Raw genomic sequence first — 22,042 nt, 5'->3', positions numbered from 1 at the left:
ATTTTATGCTTTAAAGTAGAATTTGGAGTATTTTTGTCGTTTATTCAGTCGGGATAAAAAACAGTAAATATTTTGATATTAATATAGTTTTGGATTTTGATTAATCAATATCAAGAACAAAATATTTTAAATAGTATTGTGGTGTGTGCTACTTATATCGATATAAGTAGTATATACCGCGAGTCAGGAATAGAACGTCTGGCAGCAGAAGATTGAGAAGGGAAGAACGGAAACAGAAAACAATTGATATGGAAATGCAGGAACAATAAAGTCTGAGACAATTAACGAACATTTTGCAAACGAAGTATTAATGTATGGTTTTTTCTATTTTACCAAGTAATTCTGTAATTTTGTGATAAAAATAATCGGTTGTCCTCACCTGTGTTCTTCTTCATTATAGTATCTAATACTAGAATCCAAGATCTATAATATTAACCTATTTGAAACTCGTCAGTTAGAATACAACTTTATCAACAAGTATGATTGTTTTAATTGCGATTGTAACTTCAAATACCAGTAAATTGTTAACTGATAGGCCTATTGAGTTACAATCGACATCATCCTACTCGACGAGTATACTGATATTAATTATTGGTAACAGATTACACTTTGTCCATTGTAAATATTTAGATAGAGTAATGGTCATTTTTTTGATGATTAAATGCTACAATATTGTTTGTAGTTAAAAGCTGATTATATTTCGGATTATAAGTAACCAATTTATACAAGCTTTTACAAATAATTATGAATGTTACATACATAAACTAAAGTTAGCAAGGAAGTCTTTCGAATTTAAGGTGATCACCTTTTAGTATATGCAGTTTCCATAACCAGTTTATTGATTTTGTAAAATAACACAGTTTTACTTACATTTATAATGAGTAGACAAAAGTAAAACCTTTGTGGAGAGACTATGATTAATGGACGAAGCGATCAGATTAAAGGTAGCAAATCTTGAATTTTGGTATGAAAGTTATTTATCCATATTAGCTAAATAGCATTTTGGTATTATGGTTGGCGTCAGTTCGTAACGAAAACCTTAATTGTAATTCCTAACCCTAAATTCTAACTCCAAATCTCGATTCTGATTTCTCAAGCTTATTTATAACCCTCTTTAGACCCTAGTAGGTTGGCGAATTTTTTCAAGGTCACTTTGGCGTCGTTCGAAAGTCGTCTATAAATTATAGTTTTACCATGTTTGTCTTTTTTAACTTACGTGTGCTTTACATTGATGATGCTATATTATGCATTGGAAGTTATGTTTTCATCGTACGTTGAGAAAAGTCAAATCAAGATAGAACAGCATTTACAAGACACACTATCTTTTTTTTGGAGAGAGAGGACTTGTGTACAGATCTGAGTAGAATTTAAGTCGAAATCGTTAAACATGAAATTACTGTTGGATTATCAGGAAAACTAACTTTCACTAAGTAATAGCCAATGTCATGTTTGTCTGGTCTTTAAATACTGATCGAATTTTGTTGAACAGATTGCAACGTGGTCATTAATCTAAGTGAATTGACGATGAGCGCACTATGTTGACATTTTTGGTTGCTCGAGGTAGTCAGCAGTGAACTCTATGTGGCAATGATTTCCTGTTGATAAGGAATCGTAAACTGTAAATATCTTTCGCACAGGAGAGTAGCCACAACCTGAATGGTTTATTGGTAAAGTCTCAGGGTGACAATGATTGATGCAGGTTACAGGCCTATAAAATGGATCAGTTCCTTCAAGATAAGTGATAATTATCAGCTAGCATGAAATTTAGATCGAGTAAGGTATCTTAGTGACTACGTCTCAACTATTAAACATTCATAATTATTCCTAAACTAGGGTGAATACATGTTTGACGCATTCGATAGAAATAGCCTATTAGAGTACAAACCATTTGATTTAACCACCTATCAATTGTTGATACTCAAAGTGAACTACAATATATTCATCTACTTTAATGAATTTACAGACAAACTTTAGTAAAAAAAACACCCTTAAAATAAGTCACTAATTATCAAAACAATTCATAACTATATCAATCAGTACATAGATCATGTTACATATGTAACATTCTATTGTAGAATTGTGAAAATGAATAGCTTAACTTATAATATTTCACAGGTAGGTTCATTTAAAATAAATATTTTGAAACAAAAAAAAACAATAAATGACAACACATACGCAAACACCCATTATGAATAAAAATTTTTGTGTTTTACAAGTTTTTCCATTCGATGAAAATCAAGTAAGTAATGTTACATTTATCATTTGTAACTAATCCAATTAGTTTTATTTTGTTGTTGACCATGTACACTACTTTTACAATACACATTTAATATTCTCACAACATATATTGAGTAAGAAATATTCGCTTTCCTATTGTTATACATTGAAAATAAACTTTATGTAACAAGTTAGTTTCGTTCATTTGAATGTGATATGTATCATATAAACTGAAGGAAATGGTCTATTTTCTTATATTTGTAAATTAAATATGTTGGTTTAACCAATATATTAGATATATCGTATAATGTTTGTTTTAAAGTGAAAGTAATATCAGTAGTATAGAGAAATAAACCTTGAATATAGGTTTCATTATAAATGTTGGATTTGATGGTCCCAAATAAATTAAACATTGAATAGTGAGTTAATAATAAATATATTTTCTTGTAATTTCTCAATAAGTAGGAAAATTGTATTTCTAATGTTTCGTGAGTTAATGTAAGCCACTTCTTCAGAGTAAATAAATAAATGAAATAAACTTGTGTTAATTTAATATCGATTATTTATTTACTCTGAAGAAGTGGCTTACATTGAACCACGAAACGTCAGGAATATAATTTTTCTACTCATGAGGATATAACAGAAAAAATTATTTATTAAAACTTGAATAGTTAAGTACTAAACAATTTTATTTCAGTTTGTTGATTTTATAAGTATGCAGTGAAATAATACCAAATATACAGAGTTTATATCATAAGTATAACATTGATCATTCTCATTGTGAAATTGCACAGAATTAAACACAACGATCTCTTGTTTGTAGAAAGATAACAACTGATAGTTCAATTCTATTTGTTTAAACTAACATTATTAAATGATAGATGTTTAAATACACAGTAGAGTGTTTGAATTAAATATGTGAATTGGTTTTAGATTTAAATCATTTTATTTAACTAATAGGTCTATTTCCATTTAATAATTCAATACAATTTACCAGTTATCGGTTGAAATCATAAGATTTTATATAACAAAAATAAACCCATCAAGTAAATGACATGTTGGAAAAAAGACAACTATTTAGCTTGATCCACAGCCCGAATTATAATGTTGATGACATTAAGAACTGAATTTCGATCAGTCTTGGATGGCATATATATATATGGTATGAGCATTATGTAAATATGGATGTTTTGTCACAAGTTTTATGAAAAAAAGATCGATTTTCGCCAACAGTAGAATCTAGAATGAATGTCTCATCCTGTTTAAGACTCACTGGAGAAAGGTACTGGGTTTGAGTCCACATGTGAACATCAACATGGATGTATACCTATCTATCTGACTGGTCCCAAATAAAAAGAAAACGAGATCACTTAATTTGACTGGTAGCCACTATCTATTTTACAATAGTCTTATTACCATATATAAGAGTGAATATGGAAATAAACAATAAAATTCGAACGAAACAAAACTTACTAAACGTTGTAACCAAAAAAATGTGAATGTGCAAGCTATAATAATTAATACTGCAGATAAGAAGAAAATAACAGCAGAAATAATTATTGACCTTTGCGATTTAACTGCACCTAAGACGGAAAACACCAACAATGAGAAAAAAAACAAGATTTTATCATAGAAACAAAGTTGAATAATTTTGTAATGGAAAAATATTCTTTAAGAAAATGAGAAACTAAAATTTTATAGCAAATGAATACACTACTATAAGTTTTTTGTTTTATGAAATCAATTAATCTTCAAGATATCAATATTATGAATGAGATCTTATTTAATGATATAAGTGTATGCATTTGAAAAGTTCTTGATAAAGAAAAAACTAGTTGATCAATGAACTCTGGTTTCTAATTGATGTTAATTCATGACAAAAACTATTATTTTTATGTCCTTATGGCCTGTTAACTATCACGTGATTCGATCGCCAATTAAAACACCGACGTATTGATCAAACCAGTAACGCATAAACCAGTACGAACAGCCTAGAATCAGTGTGAGTTCTTACTGGATCTGTGAGATGGTAGCTTATCGCCTAACCCAGCCGGTTCAGTCCAGAACACCAATATCAACCTCTGTCATAGGAATCATGTATTTCAAGCATATGTAGTTTATATACACGTAAATCAAACTGAGTCATACCATAAAATAGAAAATAATAATTATGCAAGAATTTGAGAGACGGTAACTAATAAATTGAGAGTAAGTTAAGAATGGTAAATCATATAATGGTAGTCAATAGGTCAAATGGAAGCTTATAATGAAAGGAATATGAATATATATAATACAGTTACTTAATAGTTAGACAACAACAACATATATAATAACAGCCCATGAATAGATCCTAGAGGTTATTATTCACTTATTCTTCGTTCGGATATAACAACTACCAAACGAATATAAGTTCAGGGATCAATGACAAACAAATTTGAAATGAACACACTACTTTAGTAGTTTCAAGAAATCAATGAGTAGTTTCTAAATAATAAATGATTTAACTTGTAATCCATAGATCTTTAGTTAAAATAATGAGAAAAGTAAAAACCCTAATGAGAATTATTACTTTTCAATAGTATATTCATATTATAGTTCTTTTGATATATCACACAGCTATGAAGTTTCTCTGCTAAATAAACTATCGAATAATTCATATTAGTTTAGTAAGTTCATTTTTTAAATTGAACTATAATAAAATAGTTTTCAGAGATTCTCCATGCAGCTAAGATAGGTAGGTGATAAGAAAAATTGCATGGACCTATGAATACCTACAATCTATCTATCTGAATGCCTTATTGTTAATTAAACATTTTCAACCAAATGGGGTATATTTGCCTTTCGATTACTATACATACATAAACGTCGCAATGTTTCAGTAAAACTAACACGATGAAACTAATTGATCATTCAGTAGTAACCGATTTCATATTTTCGAGATTTTACTGATGCTTTAAAATGTGCTTTAGAAAGATCAAGTAAATGACATAATTGGAGACCGTACTTTAGTATCAGACTGTAGAAAACTCTAAATTTATATTTCGATTTTTATGCTACTTATCAACAAGACCCATCTTTGGTCCTGTAGACCGATGTCCTCCAGAGATGTGATTTGCAGCGCGTTACATACCACAGAGCCATGTGGATAGTTACTGAATTACCGTAGGACATAAATCTTGGTTCTCCCTTAAGTGAGGATAAACACTTGCTGACTGGTTTCGATTAGAATGAAATCGGGATCCCAAGATTCCTATTAACCTATTTCAAACATCTAGCAACAGCAATATTGATACTATTTCAATAAGGTAAGTGGAACGTTATCCCATTACATTAGATCCCAATTTACCTGACACTTATATTTTACTGTTTAAAGCATGCTTTGACATATTTTAACAATTTGTGTACAGACCGGTATGTATTATAAAAATATCCTTCAAAAAGTATGACAATGTTAACTAGGTTTTACACAAATGTAGTCCTTAGTGTACATGAATCTCTCCACAAAATGCATTGACACACAAAATATACATAATTACATTTCCATTAACCATTATCGCACTTTCTTCCAAGCTAGATTGGGTATACGTAAAAAGTATAAAATAAGCAATAAATAAAATCATATTTGCAAATATCCATTTATATGCTAAACAAATCTCCGAATTTGATGACTCAGTTGTATTATTGATTCATATTTCAGACAAATGTATCAGGAAAACAAATTTATGGTTAGGCAGAAAATCGGTTCCGACTGGCTGTATGCCAGAGATAAAATATTTCAAGTAAAGAATGGAGACCAGAAAGAAAATAAATCATAAATAATGTTATAAAACGTGAGGAAAGAAATATTGAATTGTAGGTATCAACTGTTGTGAAGTTCCGAAACCGATCGTATACGCTAGTAACCTCATGCATAAATTCACTTGACCATTTCTTGATAAAACTGGAATGTTTAAGCGAGAGTGACGGTTAGCAAGTTAGCCATAGATAGCGTTCACCCAAGCAAGATTGTGTATTAGTTCAAGTTACCACACCATATGACAACAATGAGATAGAATTCTAAAGACAAATGCCTGAGTGGTAGACATAGTAACAGTACCAGTGGTGATAGTAAGGATTAGCCATAAAAGATACAACTCGAGAAGAATGAATTCGCCAAAGAAAAAGTGTCGGATAAATTTAAAACTCAAGGTTCCAGGGAAGATAAAGAATGAATGCATTTGTCATGGCGATCAATTCCGAGTCATGTCACCCAACATTTCCAATCATTGTTTACGATAATCACACGCACTCCAGCTCGGTGGTATGCATTTGATAACACAGCTCAACTCAACTTTCAATGACTTCGTTAACTAATGCCACATTTTGATGTGACCACCCGTAGCTTCATTTCAATCTATTCCTACACTAGCTAGCAACGCAATTCGCGGTAGGCGATATATATATATATATATATATATATATATATATATATATATATATATATATATATATATATATATATATATATATATATAGCACTATCCAATTTCATGATAAAGGGTTTTAGATAGCTTATTTCGTTTATCAGGTATACAAGCTAAAATTACCAAACGACTGTAACTAGCTTCATTATGTTTAATCACACTGTAAATTTTATTCATATTTTGATTAAAAGATTGTCGATATGACTCGTTAACTATAGTGTTCAACTTCAATGAGTTGCATACTTAAGGTTCAGTTGTACTGTAAACTGTTTGTAGAGCAAAACAATTAATCTGTTGATAAAAACTGTACTTGACTTCCGAGTTTCATTAAATCAAAAATTCCATACTTAATTTTTTTTAAGATAAAATTGCAATTATCAATAGTTGTCTCATCAACAACATAGTATCTAAAAATATAGTGAAAATTGTAGAGATGTCTTGTCATTTTCAATATTTAATTATATGCTTTTAGCCCGTTTATTTATTGTCTTATTTGATATTCTGTCCATGAAGCATCATATTACTGTATAAAGGATCATCTTGTCTGATAATAAGATTGCTTCCTCTTTTTCCTGTAGAGCTGAGTGATACAGTTACGGTACTCAGAAAACAGTTAACAGATTTATACATCATAAGACCCAGTTCTTTTATTTAGTAGAATTCAACTAGTTTGTTTAATTGCATGTAGATTTTAATGATATATTAAGTCAATTATGAGTAACTAGAGTCATCTTTCTAAGTCTTTAGTGCTGAAAGATTTCTATTAATCATGTTGCTATATGAGTGACCCTGGTTCGTATTCCACTGAACTTATCAGTCCCCTCAAGATTATAGACACGTCTTTTTCTGATGAGAGTCAAATTATACACAATGTAGCACAAGAGCTTTTTAACTACTCTTTCAAACCACAACAAACAAAATTGATTTCAGTTAAATATTTGGAGAAAAAATCAAGAATAATCGACTGCAAATAGCTTAAAGTTCACTATTTATGAAATAAAACAAGAATAAAGTTTGAAGTCACCTAAAAGCTGATATATTTAAATCTAACGTCAAATTTTTATTGACTGTAATTGACTACCGTAGAGAGGAAATGGACAATTAGAATTTTAAACGAGACAAGAATTAGCATACATTATTATTAACACGAAGGGTTTTTGTCGAAAGTAGAGTAAAAGGATCAGCTGAAAACACGAAATCTCTTGTTAGTTTCTGGTTCATCAGTAGAAAACTATCAAAAATGGATAGTTCATGAAAAGGAAGTAAATAATATTGTAAAGCGTAAACAGCTTTTATAAAAGTGATCACTATATTGTCTTTTACAGGTAACTCGAAAAAAAGACATATAAACTTGTCCTAATGGATATGTCAATCATGTATTTGTTCCATATTCTTGAACCTCTAAAATGACCTAAAAAGATACTTAGAAGTCTCCACGTTGTTGCTAGTTTGAGTTAAGTATTTAAGATTAGGATTAAAGGTTTAGAGTTAGGGGTTTCATCAACAATTGATATAAATTACAATGCAAAGAAAAAAAAGCTCTATTGCCATATGGATGAATGAATTTCACCTAAAAATATAAAAGGCTCTATTTAATCATTCAGTTAATACAATGTAGTGCCACTAAATTTAGATCTGTTTCTCAATTCAGGATTTACTTTTAAGAATTATAGATGATATAAATGTGTCTGTTATATACAACCTAGAATGAGTGAATTAGTTATTTGATACGTTTAACACGATCACCTTTACTCTATAACTGCATAAAATAATTTTTCATCATTACTTTAAATGTTTAGAACACTTACAAAGGTATTTGTGATTTTTTTTAAGAGAAAAAAAAGATGATATATGAATTTCGCGTAAAAGGACTTAAAAGTCACATTCTCAATTCTAATTAGCTGTCTCATCTTTAAAGCATATATATTTTATTTTCCATTCGTCTGAAATTTTCGATAGTGACCATATTTCATGACTTTCATTTTAACTGTTTGTGCCATGGCAACACACATCCAAGTTTTTTTTTTAAAATTATTTATTAAAATATACATATATACAGTTGAGCTATAAAATGAACCTGTTGAATAGAATTATGTACTAAGTCAATTGTTTTTAATAAATAAGAATAAAATGTCAAATATAACAGATAAAACATGGTAATTATGATGGTTATTGGGGATTTTTAAAAATTAATGGATCACTATAAAGTCGTAACTGAGCTGCTGTTTGAAATTTCAAACAAATTTAAAGTAAATTTTTCATTTGATTTTTTTCCATAAACTGATTTGATATGGGAAAAATTGATGGAAACTAAGGAACACCGGACAGACATTTCATCCTGGTTCGGGGCTCTTCCGAGGTATATATTATTATATAAACTCAGTTAAAATCAAACTCCAATTTCAAGCATGTCAGTGACCACAATACAACTGATACAGAGTTTTAACTTTATGGGTCACATTTGAAAACTCTTGTCAATTGGTGATAAGGGATTAATCTCAGTCATAGTTATCGGTGAGTTACCACTTCAATCTTGAGATGAATGATTTAAGTAGTCACAACCTCCCATTACAAATTCGAAGAAAAAATCGACATCGAAGCTAGTCAGTAGAACGGAAAGTGATTTTGTGAATATTGTTGAAACAGCCACAAATTGTTCCTATTATGAATCGATTGAAAACATAAAGCTTATATTTATGCTTGTAACACTGATTGTGTCGAGTTAATTCGTAGAGTTTGAAGATATGCTTATAAAGGCTGATAGAAATTCAGTGATCAATATAATTAATAGGATAATTCCAACCTTTATAAATACCTAACACATCTCACAACCCAGTGGCTATCCAGATTCACTGGTTAAGTGAATAATTTGTTGGTGGTTGATGAGAATGATACTTAGCACAAGTCTCAATTTAAACATCAAAACTAGAATGCAAGTGTATCTAGCTAACGTGTTCCGAATAGGATGAAATGTGCATTTTCCATTTCATTGTTAGGCATATTCCATCTATTCTACAAAAACTTGACATTCATGTTTGTTTAAATTACAATTCATACTAAACCTGTAGTGTCGTTTATTATATTAAGCCCATATACCTTATTCTAGCTTTCGGACAGCCCATTCTATTCATTCTACTTGAGTCACATTCTGACCTTGTTATTTATTCGCTTATCAATATTGACTGTTTTTATATGAGCGCGTAGGTGTGTACATTTCTTATCCCATTACTCATCACATGTCTGTAACTTACTTTTGTGCAACTATAATTATTGATTAACGCTTGGTTAAAGGGGAGTTGACTTACCAGCCATCTCTACTCTGCGTCGTCTCTCTTCTCTCTATTCCGTTCGCTTTATATACGAAATATATGTATTCACAAGTCCATTTTCGTTATTCGACATATTTAATTCCGTTATTGACTAACGTGATTTAAGTCGATGATTATATATGAGGATAAGCGATAACAAACATTCATACGATCTAATTGGAGTCAGATCTCGGATCACTAAAGTGGAGAGCCCTTTCGACAACATCGTCCGATCTAAACAACGACAAATAAAAGGGCCCCACAAACCCATCATTAGTATTCAGAAGTTAAATTTCCACTGACCAGAATGAATATTTTTTTCCAGAAATCAATTTGACAAAAAAGCTTCAGTAAATAAAGAAGTTATCAATCTAAATGTCCATTAAAGTTTCACTATTTTAATGAAATTAATAACTGACTTACTTAAAGTTAGTGATTTCGTAATAATATTCACTAATGAAATTATTGCACCACATGCATTCTGTATTTCCAAGACCATGAGAAGAAAAAGAATAGAAAATTTAGGGTGAAACCATGTAGAAACATATTCATATAAGATAAACGATCAAGGATTTTAAATTAAAAGTCACTTCCAATGTTAAGAAGAGATGTAAACAACTTTAACATTGTAAACATTTTTTTATCAAGTAGAACAGTCTAATAGGTGGTAGTTACATATAACGTTTATTCAAATCTAGAGAAATTAACAAATTGCCACATTCATATCAAATAACAACTTATGATTGATAAAAATGATTTAAATAGTTCAATATGTAGGTGGGATTTTGTTCTTTGAGCTGGATGGTTTAGTCGTGGGAGTTATCATTATTCTTCTGAACATCATTAGCATAAACCATCTAGCTTAGAGAATAAAATTCCACATAAATCATCCACCTGAGTTATAAATGTGTGCAAATTAAGGATGGGGCAATCAAATCATATCAGTCAGCTACAACATAGGACCATGCACATATATGCATCGGTCCTAGTTGCCATACCTCATTAACACAACAAGATGAACAGTAAATTCATAGAAGTAGTCACTTCAATGGTAGTAACGTATAAAAGAAAAATAGTGTATAAGGATATAGTGCAGGAAGAAAGGATTAGTTCTTAGAAAAAAAGATATAAAGCAATTTTAATCTCGCAGTTTAAGGGAAGACAGAGAGTGTATACACTTAATCTAGTGTGATCGATTTTGAGTCATGTCACCAAGTCTCCAACCAATAGTTACGATAGTCGCGCGGACCACAACCAATTAGTCTGCATCTACCAACATGGCTCAGACTTGAGGTTAGTGACTTCAAGCACTGATGCTACATGATGGTTTGGTTGCCCCTAACTTTCTTCCAACCGTCTCCAACACTAACTTAGCGTTGCGCGTCGTGGCAAACGGTGTTCAGGCATATGTGACACGTGTCCCAACCATCTCAGTCGATGGAGATTCACAATCTCATCAACTGATTTACCATCATTCTCTAATATCCTATGTCTAACCTCACCATTACTTACCCGGCGATCCCAGAAAATGCGAGCAATATTTCTAAGACATCTGTGGTCAAATACTAGTGGCTTACGAGGATCTTCTACTCTTAATGGCCACGTTTCGCAGCCGTAAAGTAAAACAGAACGAACTGCCGCGCAGTATACTCGTCCTTTCATTGATAGACGAATATCTCATCAAATCATAGGGAATGATTGAGATATTCCCCGTTTAGAAAATAAGGAAATTAATGTTTCATCTTTAATGTCCCAATTGTGTGAACCATCACGCTTTCACAGACTAGTTCAAGTTACTGTGCATAAGTAATTGAATATAACTTCTAGATCTTCCTTATCTATAATAATAAGGATGTTAAAAACTCGCTGACAGGAAGCATCTGAAACCACAATTAAAAATAATCACATCTTGAACTATCTATAACATCTAGCCACAGTTGTTACTATTAATATTAACCTATTATTCAAATAGTAGTTAATCATCCATTTGGCAAATCAGTTCAATAGTTTTTATTAAATCTTCAGTTACTCTCATGTATTATATGATTTACCTATTTAATTAAACTTTAAATGTAATTACATTTGTAAAACTTTTATTAATGATTAATCTGATTTGAAACATTTCAATGAAAGTAGATACGCTAGACATTATCTAATTTAAGAATATCATTCTTTAGTCAATGAAGAATATAAAATACAATGAAACATCGATAACTTCTAACCAACTAAGTATTATACATTCGTTTACATTTGTCAATGACACACGCTGTTAAATATTCCGAAAGTATATGAATAAATTTGTTTTAATAGCATGTTTCCCTTTACACCATCTTCATAATGGAAGATTTTATAACTAATTATTTTACAACAAAGTGAATAATATGAAACCAATACAAAGTTTACATAACCACAGAAAAAGTTATTTACATATGAAAAATTTAATTTTTAGTACAAACAAGTTTCACCTGGAGAACCAGTAAAAATCAGGGAATACTTAGAAAACAGTTGAGTTGTCGTTTTGGTCTCTGCATTAGAATGCATCAACAACCTTAACCAGTGGCTGAAGGTTTTAGAAGACATGACTCAGAGTTGGTCGAATTGGCGCAGAGGCTATCACATTATTTTGTCTCACCCTAGATCTTGAATTTCAGTATCCCATTATATATACTTTTTCATTTATCTTCATATTGTTGTGATAACGTGGTAAGGAAACTTGGCCGAACGCACATACGTGGTGATGCGTTCATACATGAATTTTCAGCTTGATGAAAACCAATACAGATTCCAACAAACTATCCTTTACATCCAATCACGTGATCCAATATGCAGAAACTTCTCATTATGACATCCGTAATTCCTTGGCACTGGTGAAACAAACTCATTCTAAATCATCTCTTCATATGAATTACTTTACCGGCAAATTTTCTAGACTCTGGAATAACCTACCACAATCTACCCGTACGATAAAGTCACTCCCATTATTTGTTCGCTGCATCGATGCATACTGCTCCTCTGAAAATGCATTGAATGGTCTAGCACCTGTAAGTGTATCTCATTCCACCAATGATATTATAGGAACTTTAAATGTTTAGCCATCTTTATTAGTGCATTCCCTAAGTAAAACCACTTACTTTCTGCCACTTTATGTTAACACCGTCCTTAGCAAGTTTAACTAATTTGAATAGCATTAACAGTATATCACTGTGTCACATGACGCACGCATTTAGGTAGACCTGATTCATATATTTTTGGTAATTACTGCTTTGTTGTTCCATGCTCTGTTTTCGTTTTAATTTCTCTAGTTGTAGATAATTCGCTCTGGCACACGAAATGACTTTAATTACTCCGTTCATAAATCAACAGGCTGTCCATTTAGGAAATATTAAAAACTCCCGGCTGATGCATTGGATCGCTGTAATACATGTACTACCTAGCCAATTACTGAACTAGTATACTTAAAACTTTCTTCTATCACATGTTTGTTCTGCACATCTAATGTTACTATTTATATCAAATTGATCATGCCTGTAAACTGGCGTGAATTCTGTACTTATTATTTTCAGAATATAAATTATTATATTTATTTAAAAAATGTGTTTTATAGTTGTTAAGTAATGGTTTAAAAATGCTAGTTAGTAAATAACCACTCCTTTGAATATCCTCATGCAAATGGTCAAACAACATATAGCGGAAAAGAATCAAAAAATAAACAAGAACTTACGGATCCTACTATCACTGCGTTTGAATACTTCATGGGTAGCAATGCAGCTATGCCGAATGTTAAAGTTTGGTGAACGCCAACACAACCTAAGTTAAAACGAAAACAATAAAAATAATCATTGAAATATGTGATGGTGATTCTACTTTTGATGACGATTTTCATCATAAACTGACATCAGGTAATGAAATATTCAACTGTAGTCTATATGTGATTTCTTACAGTCTTTATTCAGTGTTATTTATCAACTAATAAATCATGGGCTAAATAATTGAAGTAGATATAAATTGAATGTGAGATTAAATAAATATACTTTAATGAATTTCAAACTGAAAACTTGTGAAATGGATGATAATTTTTTAATGTTACATTTTACTTAGTATTTAAAACATGAAATTTTTTTTCTGTGTTTGGAAGTGAACAGCTCCACAAATTATAGAGTAATTAGGTTCCAATGTACGGTAGTTGGAAGTGGTCAGCAAGAATACATAATCGAACTAGGTTTCGGGCTAGTTGGTACTTATCAGCAAGATGCAAGTGCATTCTTGAAGGAAAATGATACTTATTATATGATTGAAACTCACATCGCCAAGCTTCACAGTGAAACACCGAGCTATTCGGGAAGCGTTTGAGCTGGAATATGACTGAGATATTTACATGAACTGATTAGCCAATAACGTAATGTTTGTGGAATCTCTAGTACTGATAGAACGCTATCAACGACTTAGATGAGTGGCGACAACGATATATGATCGATAGAATCTGGTCACCACTAAGCACTGTAAAAATATAGCATTAATCACTATTTATCGATCAATATGAAGTAGGCCTCATTTATTTACAAATAACGATGAATGGATTGAATTCTTATTTTCGTAATTGCTCACTCAACAGTATTCGACGAAGACAATATGATATGAATAACCTAATCAAGGATATTAAACGGATGTCCGTCGAACTTTATAAATTAATCTATCAGTCAGGTAACATTTGAAAACTTTTCTTAATTCTGCAGTGATGGATGGTGGATAGCAGTGGAATCCAGAACGCGCATTTCACCCTATTTTGGGGCTCGTCAGCTGGATGTAACTGCATCTGAGTTGACGTTCACTCTGGGACTCGAACCCGGTACCGTCTGCTTCAAACGCCATTGCATTATCCTTTTAGCTACTGAGTCCAGATAGGCAGTAGCTTGGTCAATGGGGTGAAGCTTAGTTCATTTTTGTATTGGTTATTTGAATATCTGCTTATAATGCTTTTGACTTAAGGCAATATCGAGGCAACCCGCACAGGATACGACACATACCAATGAGACTGATCAGTTACAGTCCTAAACATCAGCGGGAAGACTCAAACAACCGATACAAAAATAAATTATTCCTCTTAATTCTGTTTCCAAGAAAAGCGTTTGTATCACCTAACCAGATAAAAGAGAATCAGACGTCAGAAATTTGATTCAGAGACCAAAAAACAATCATCGTGAAAATGTACTATGCTGCTAAATCGATTATAAATGATAAGACTAAGCCCATAATTCCACATAGGCTTCAACATCAAATAAAGGATTATATTACATTCCACTACATTTACTAGTTTACATATCCATGTGGACACAAATAATCGAACATTGTAATCAAGGTTGACAGGATATCTGCCTAAATGTTTTCATAATCAGTTAGTGTTATGTGCTCCGATAAATTCATAAAGTAGTAACCTACGATCCTCGATAACAATGAGACATAGTATTGAGTTTAAAGCAGCTTTCAAAGTTTTGTAAGGAGATGTCCAAAGGCAAAGCTTTAGTCATTAGGAGACTCAATCCACCTTTACGCAGACAGAAACAATCTGACCCAATAGAGAATCTGCCCTGATAATCTTCAATAAGCTTTAAAGCCTATGGTGGTGTGATAACTTCTTTCCATGAATATTTAATCTATCTTTTGTTTGTAATTATTACTTTGTATTTTACTTGACCTTCAATTTGTTTTTATGAGTAAATCCCTAAATAGATACACGTATCCCAGTCTTATGGCGTAAACACATCACAGCAGTCAGACAAACTTTGTTTCTCACTAGACTATGGAAATCCATAAATGACTAATCGTTTTGATAAAATGGGATGAAAAATGTGATATCTATCTCCAGTTAATAATTTTTGTGTTTGAATTTAGAGGAAGTATAGGGAAGACCTTGAACTATTTTTTAGCCAACCGGAAAAGTATGTGACTATGATAATTTCTAACATGAATAATGAACTTTTATTTACGAATAATAACCGACATCAGTTTATGACTCAAGAACGCTTTAGAGCCATATGAATGAATGAATTTCACGTTTGAATCTGATATGTTCATCCATTTACTACACTTTGCCATGAATTTAGTTCAATCAGGCTTTTAATTAGGTCAATATTCTTTGTATTGATACAGTGTGAACTACGTTCAGCATGTGTATTTTACAATGACTTCATGTCCCCTGTCTATGATAAAATTGAATAACTATCATATGTGTGTAAAAATTATCTAGGTGTAATTTCGTTTACGGATTACGTGTTTTGAAGGGTCAATAAAATCGTCATATTATTATCCGTTGTGAAATTTGCATTATATCCGAGTTACAAGTATTAGAAGTAGGACAGAGGATAAATCGTATTAAATAACACAAATGTTGGACATCATTTCAATTCGTGATTTGGATAAGTTATAGTACAAAGTATTGCACACATTCCGGTTATTAAAGATCTTAAAATTCAATAACAGATTCATAGAACAATGTATTCTACGAAATTATATTATTTATTCTCAAAAAGGTTAAGCAGTGGATCCAGGATAAATGGTAATTTGATCACATACAATAAAGAATTAGATTTTTGTTCATTAAATAATTCAGTGAACTTTTGATCTCTTTCGTATGACAAAGGAAAGGAAAAAATTGCTTTCTAGCATTTAATTTGGTTTTTAAAAAAATAAATTACTATGTCACATTGTTCAAAAAGTAACCTGTCTCAGTAAGTGAACAATTTAGTAATATGATGTTGCCCATTCAAAAACTACACGTTATTATAGTAAATGAAGTTGAAATAATCTAAGAGTATTTTATTGCACAATTAATTAGTTACAGGGTAGCAATCAACGTTATGTTTGACTTGTCCTTTAGTGTTGATCGAATACTATCAATCTTAAATGTAATCAATGGTTTAAGTAATTCAACGCTGTAAGTACCTCTGGTTGACGAGTGATCATTTAGCACAAATCCTAAAACGGTTTCCTTTGGACTACATCTAACTATTGAACAGTACTTTATCCTATATCACACAAGAGAGAAACAAATCACATAGTTCGTAAAAATTAGGAGGAAATGATTAATTAATTAAAAAAGTATTTTTTTTAAGTGATTCAAAGTAAATTTGGGAATGTATCTTAGCCATTGCGATTGATTTGGAATAATCAACGTAAAGTTCTTTAATTATTGATTCGTAACATCTGAAAGACTATACTCAAATGGAAAATGTGAATAGAATTTATTCACAACAATAAGTAGTTTCATTCGTTACGAATCATGTTATGATCTGTTGTTTATTGTGAATATTATTACAGTAACAATTAACTAACAATGGAATAATTATTGAAAAATTTAAGTGAACATGGTAGAAGTTCATTATCTCATTGATTAGTTCATATTTATTGCCTTAGAACTCTAAGCTTACATTAAAAACAATTCGATTAGTTTCACGTAGACAAAACAGAAATTCTTTGAAAATGAAGTTACAGTTGAATGCCTGTAACCTTTACATTGTTCTCTTCTTACCTTTAAGTACTTTATATACATAAGTTATTCATAAAAGTACATTAGGGTTAGAACAAATATTCACAACTGACCATTATTTATTTTGAAATTTGTGTCTAAGTATCTACTTATTGTTCAGATTTCTAAATTAACTATACCAAATATTTGAGGTAGTCTGAGTTGACTCAATGTCCTTTGAATGGGAAACTTTCTATACACTGAGAAATAAGAATTAATTGATTAGTTCCATTAGTCGATTTATAAATATTTAGGCATGAATGATACGTAGAGCATAATTCGTTATTAAAATTTAAGGTGACAACTTTTCAATGACCAAGGAAAAGAATATGGAATTAAACAGAAAATATTTAGGGATGAAATAAATTTTCTAAATAGTATTACTGCAAATGAATATTATCCAACCTAGCATAGTCATTTGATAATTTAATGGTTATAATGATGATTATATTATACTGGGTCTAGCTTCAATTGACTCATGATTTCTACTATTAAAAATTACTATAATATTCATAAAACCCCTTCTGGTATTCATTAACATATGTCCACTAGTGACTGGCTTCAAGAGGTATTTCCTGGAGTTCTAGTGAGAAGAAGTGACCAGTGAAGTTCAACCGGGTCTGTTGTGAGATATCAACTCATTGAAGACAATGGTGTACGGCGGCGCAACTTCGTGGATTGGTTGAAGTTAGACATTAACACCATTGGATACCGGCTCAGTAGTCTAGTTGGTTAAGCGCCTGGCGCAACTGATAGGTCCTGTGTTCGAATCTCACGGGGTGCGGGGTCGTGGACGCGCACCGCTGAAGAGTCCCATACTAGGACGAAACGGCCATCCAGTGCTTCCAGATTTTCCATGGTGGTCTGGCTTCAATTGACTCATGATTTCAATCTGTGAAATTTCTAAAATTTCCACAAACCCCTTCTGATAAAAAATATTAAAGTTGAGATAAATTATTTCAGATTTACTATTTATTCTATGAAATACTACTTATTTAAGGTGATAGAAATGAATCAATGTAAAGATCTGAGATACTGAAGAAAGAAAATTTCACTATTATAAACAAGTAAAAATTTTGATCATTTCCATATTTCTAATCAATCATTTAAGAATGAACTTTCATGAATTTATAATTTTGTCATGTATTCAGTTTGTTTAATTTTATATACCTCTAAACAAGTAACACTCATAAATATTCAAAATATGTCAGAAATGAGATGGGCTAATGTTGAGATTGTATCATGCTTTTGATAGAGGTTAGTTCTCTGAGTTGGATGGTTTAGTTCTTATTGACAGATTCAAAGTCAACAAGAACCAATCGACATCAAAGTCTACAAGACAAGCTATGAATCATATGTGGAGAAATCCGAACACTTCACTTCTATCTAAAGTTTGTGCTGATGATGTCGTTCAGAAGAACAATGAAAGCTCCACAATCAAACCATCGAGTTCAAAGAACAAATATCCCATCAAAATCATTTACCTGAGCTACAAATCTTCTCCATTATCTCATTGTATCATACATTCAACTTTAATGTAGTCATTCAAAAAATCAAAAGACTACATGAAAAAAAGTGAAGATTTTTCTGAAAGTTTTAAGGAATCTCGATTATATTGTAGTCATCTAATGGTTAGATTAAATAATTAGTTCATCTTTAGACACTTAGAAACTCATGAAGTATTTGTTATATGAATATTTTATTAAACTATAAACGAACAGTTTTACAAATTTTGTTGTTTTTTTGACATTTAATGTGTCTCATTTAAAACTGTTTCACATTCTTCACATAACCCCAAAAACCTTATTAAATTTCACAAAATTCAAAAGGTTTTTTTAAGTTTAGGAGAAATTACATAAATTCAATGTCAGTAAACGTAGTATATTAAAACATCAATGAAACAATTTCAACAAATTAAAGACAAATTTATTTGTTGTTTATATTTAATTATTAAGTAAATAAAAATAAACAATCATACATTCAACTCTAGACAATGTATACACCATGTATGTGAATTGACCTATCTAATTGAAAATGAATCATTCAATTGTAAATTCATGTATGACTTACAAATAAACCAATTGGAAATATGAAATACAATAATAATTTACTAGATAATAAAAAAAAGTATAGGTCCTGGGTTCGAATCCTGCGGGATTATGAATGAACACTGTTGAGGAGTCCTAAAATAGAACGAAATGGCCGTTCAGTGGTTCTAGGTTTTGTATGGTGGTCTAGCTTCAATTGACTCACGATCTCAACTAATAAAAATGTAATTATTTTTGAGGAATAAATTTATGAAATTATTTCATATGAAAACATTGGATACAATATAAAAGATACCTATAGTGAAATAAATCATGAAAAATATTTTATGTAGGAACTTTCTTAAATGATTGATCACTGGGTGACGATCAATGCCATGTATGTCAGGTCCTTCTTAGTGCAGATTGAATCCTATCGACTTGGCATACATGACATTGATCACCACTTACTGATCAATCAATTGTAAATACATCTCAGTCCTACAGGAAGTCAGTCGCGGCCCGGTTAGCTCAGTAGTATCGTCTCTGACTGTGAAGCTAGGTGACACAGGATCAAATCCGTCAGGGACTATCAGTTCCCTCAATGTTATAGGTACACCTTGCTGAAGAGTGCCATGTAACACGAAACTTATGTCTAGGGTTTCCTGTTGACTACCTCATTCGTCTAAATTTGATCGAATATTTTCACAGTATTTGGTCACCATGTTGATGTGAGACATTAAGGAGGAAGAGTGTATTTGTAAAATCTCAATAAATAAATTTGAAGTAAATCCAACGTTTTGCATAGCAACCCGGTCCAAGCTTTTTCAAGGAAATATAATCAAACATCAAAATTATCGAATATAAATAAGTACATGGTTCTCTGGTTATATATATATATATATATATATATATATATATATATATATATAAAATTTCTTCTAACATCGTTTACGTATACATACAATCTGTTATCTTAACACTTTTCGTTTCATACCACATATCTCTTAAACACTGAAGGAAATACCTAAATTAAACATTGTTAGCGTTGATTGGATGACGTATTTAGTATATAGTTAACCAGAGAACCTTTACTTATTTATATTCGATAATTTTGATGTTTGATTCTATTTTCTTGGAAAAGCTTGGACTAGATTACCAGGTAAAACATTGGATTTACTTCAAATTCATTCGCTGAGATTTTACGAATAAAAATATTTGTTTAATGAATTAATTCTATGGAAATTTTGGCAAAATAATTTCAAAGTGGGTTTTTAAAAACAAAGAACTAATATCAACTAGAGAAATGTTTATACCATTGTATTCTGATACAGTTGTTATATTTATAACTCATAGATTTTGTTTTGTATATTCTATTGGCTACATTGAATTGAAAAGTATTAAATAAGAATCAGTAAAATGTTCTTTCTTCTTCAAGTGATATGATATGGTGAAGACGAGTAAATTCAAATATATTTCAATAGTTGAAACCATGAGTCAATTGAAGCTAGACCACCATGGAAAACCTGGAAGCATTGGACGGCCGTTTCGTCCTAGTATGGGACTCCTCATGATTTAGATTTTTGAAGTTACTAAAATCTCCACAAAAAACCCTTCTGATGATATCAAATATATTTCTCATTAGAAAATAATAATGAATGAAATATTCATATTATTTATTGTACATTGAAGCAGAATTTGAATGTTTTATTTTAATTTAATAGAAATTATTATCATCACTAAAGGAAGTACACAGTAATAATAATAATCACTAATGATAGTATTGATGGTATGAGTAGTATTGTTCACAGTATCATGTATACAAATAAAATGGAAGGGTTATTATACCGGCTACCAACTCAAACATGGAATACTTCCAAGTTTACTCAATAACAAGTATTGTAAATAGAAAACAAAACAAATATGATAATAACTCAATATGATTTGGTTTTATTCACATAATTTTCATGACATCTTCCTAGTGTCTATATGGTTCCACTGAATAGTACTTTATAAATAATGGCGTATAAAATCCTTTAAATATATACTTTATTATCCAATAATCTGGGCACTTCTTATTAAGTAATCTTATAGTTTTTCTGAATGTTATTTCAGTTTCTATATTTTTCAAGTCATTAACCTATTTCCTATTATGAAACATTGATTCAAACATTCATTATTCATATTACAACTTGTACATTTGCCATTACACTATTAATTTGTACTTTTTACTTATTATGTTTATGGATATAATTTATTCCACTGTTATCATTGGCTCATAAATAACAGATTTATTTTTGGTGGAGTTTTGTTCTCTGAGCTGGATGGTTTGGTTGTGGAGCTTTCATTGTTCTTCTGAACGACATCATCAGCACAAACTTCAAATAGAATTGAAGTGTTTGAATCTCTCCATATGTGTTTCACAGCTTGTTCCGTGCACCTCGATGTTGATTGGTTCTTATTGACCTTAAATTTGTCATTGTTCACTTCTTTGTTTTGGTTATGTCT

The 22,042-nt window shown here is 30.9% G+C and overlaps 2 protein-coding genes across 3 annotated transcripts in view; one reads left to right on the top strand and one right to left on the bottom strand.

Moving 5' to 3' along the window:
- MS3_00001634 (uncharacterized protein) overlaps positions 1-22,042 on the bottom strand; it is a 58,840-nt gene that overhangs the window by 22,930 nt on the left and 13,868 nt on the right. For both annotated transcript variants that reach the window (XM_051209101.1, XM_051209102.1), the window contains 3 exons: positions 13,710-13,795; positions 10,412-10,469; positions 3,691-3,800 (listed from right to left, as the gene is read on the bottom strand). In XM_051209101.1, the coding sequence (XP_051074529.1) occupies positions 3,691-3,800; positions 10,412-10,469; positions 13,710-13,795 (254 nt within the window). The remainder of the gene's footprint in view (positions 1-3,690; positions 3,801-10,411; positions 10,470-13,709; positions 13,796-22,042) is intronic.
- Positions 967-21,309, top strand: MS3_00001635 (uncharacterized protein; the record flags this gene model as incomplete). Its single annotated transcript, XM_035733958.1, has 8 exons — positions 967-972; positions 12,438-12,464; positions 13,621-13,773; positions 14,087-14,146; positions 15,878-15,924; positions 16,827-16,919; positions 18,808-18,901; positions 21,259-21,309. The coding sequence occupies 8 exons, from the start codon at positions 967-969 to the stop codon at positions 21,307-21,309; spliced, it is 531 nt and encodes a 176-aa protein (XP_035590166.1).

This window comes from Schistosoma haematobium, chromosome 1 (genome assembly GCF_000699445.3).
Source record: "Schistosoma haematobium chromosome 1, whole genome shotgun sequence".
NCBI classification, from domain to species: domain Eukaryota; kingdom Metazoa; phylum Platyhelminthes; class Trematoda; order Strigeidida; family Schistosomatidae; genus Schistosoma; species Schistosoma haematobium.
This window is presented reverse-complemented; position numbering and strand designations above follow the sequence as displayed.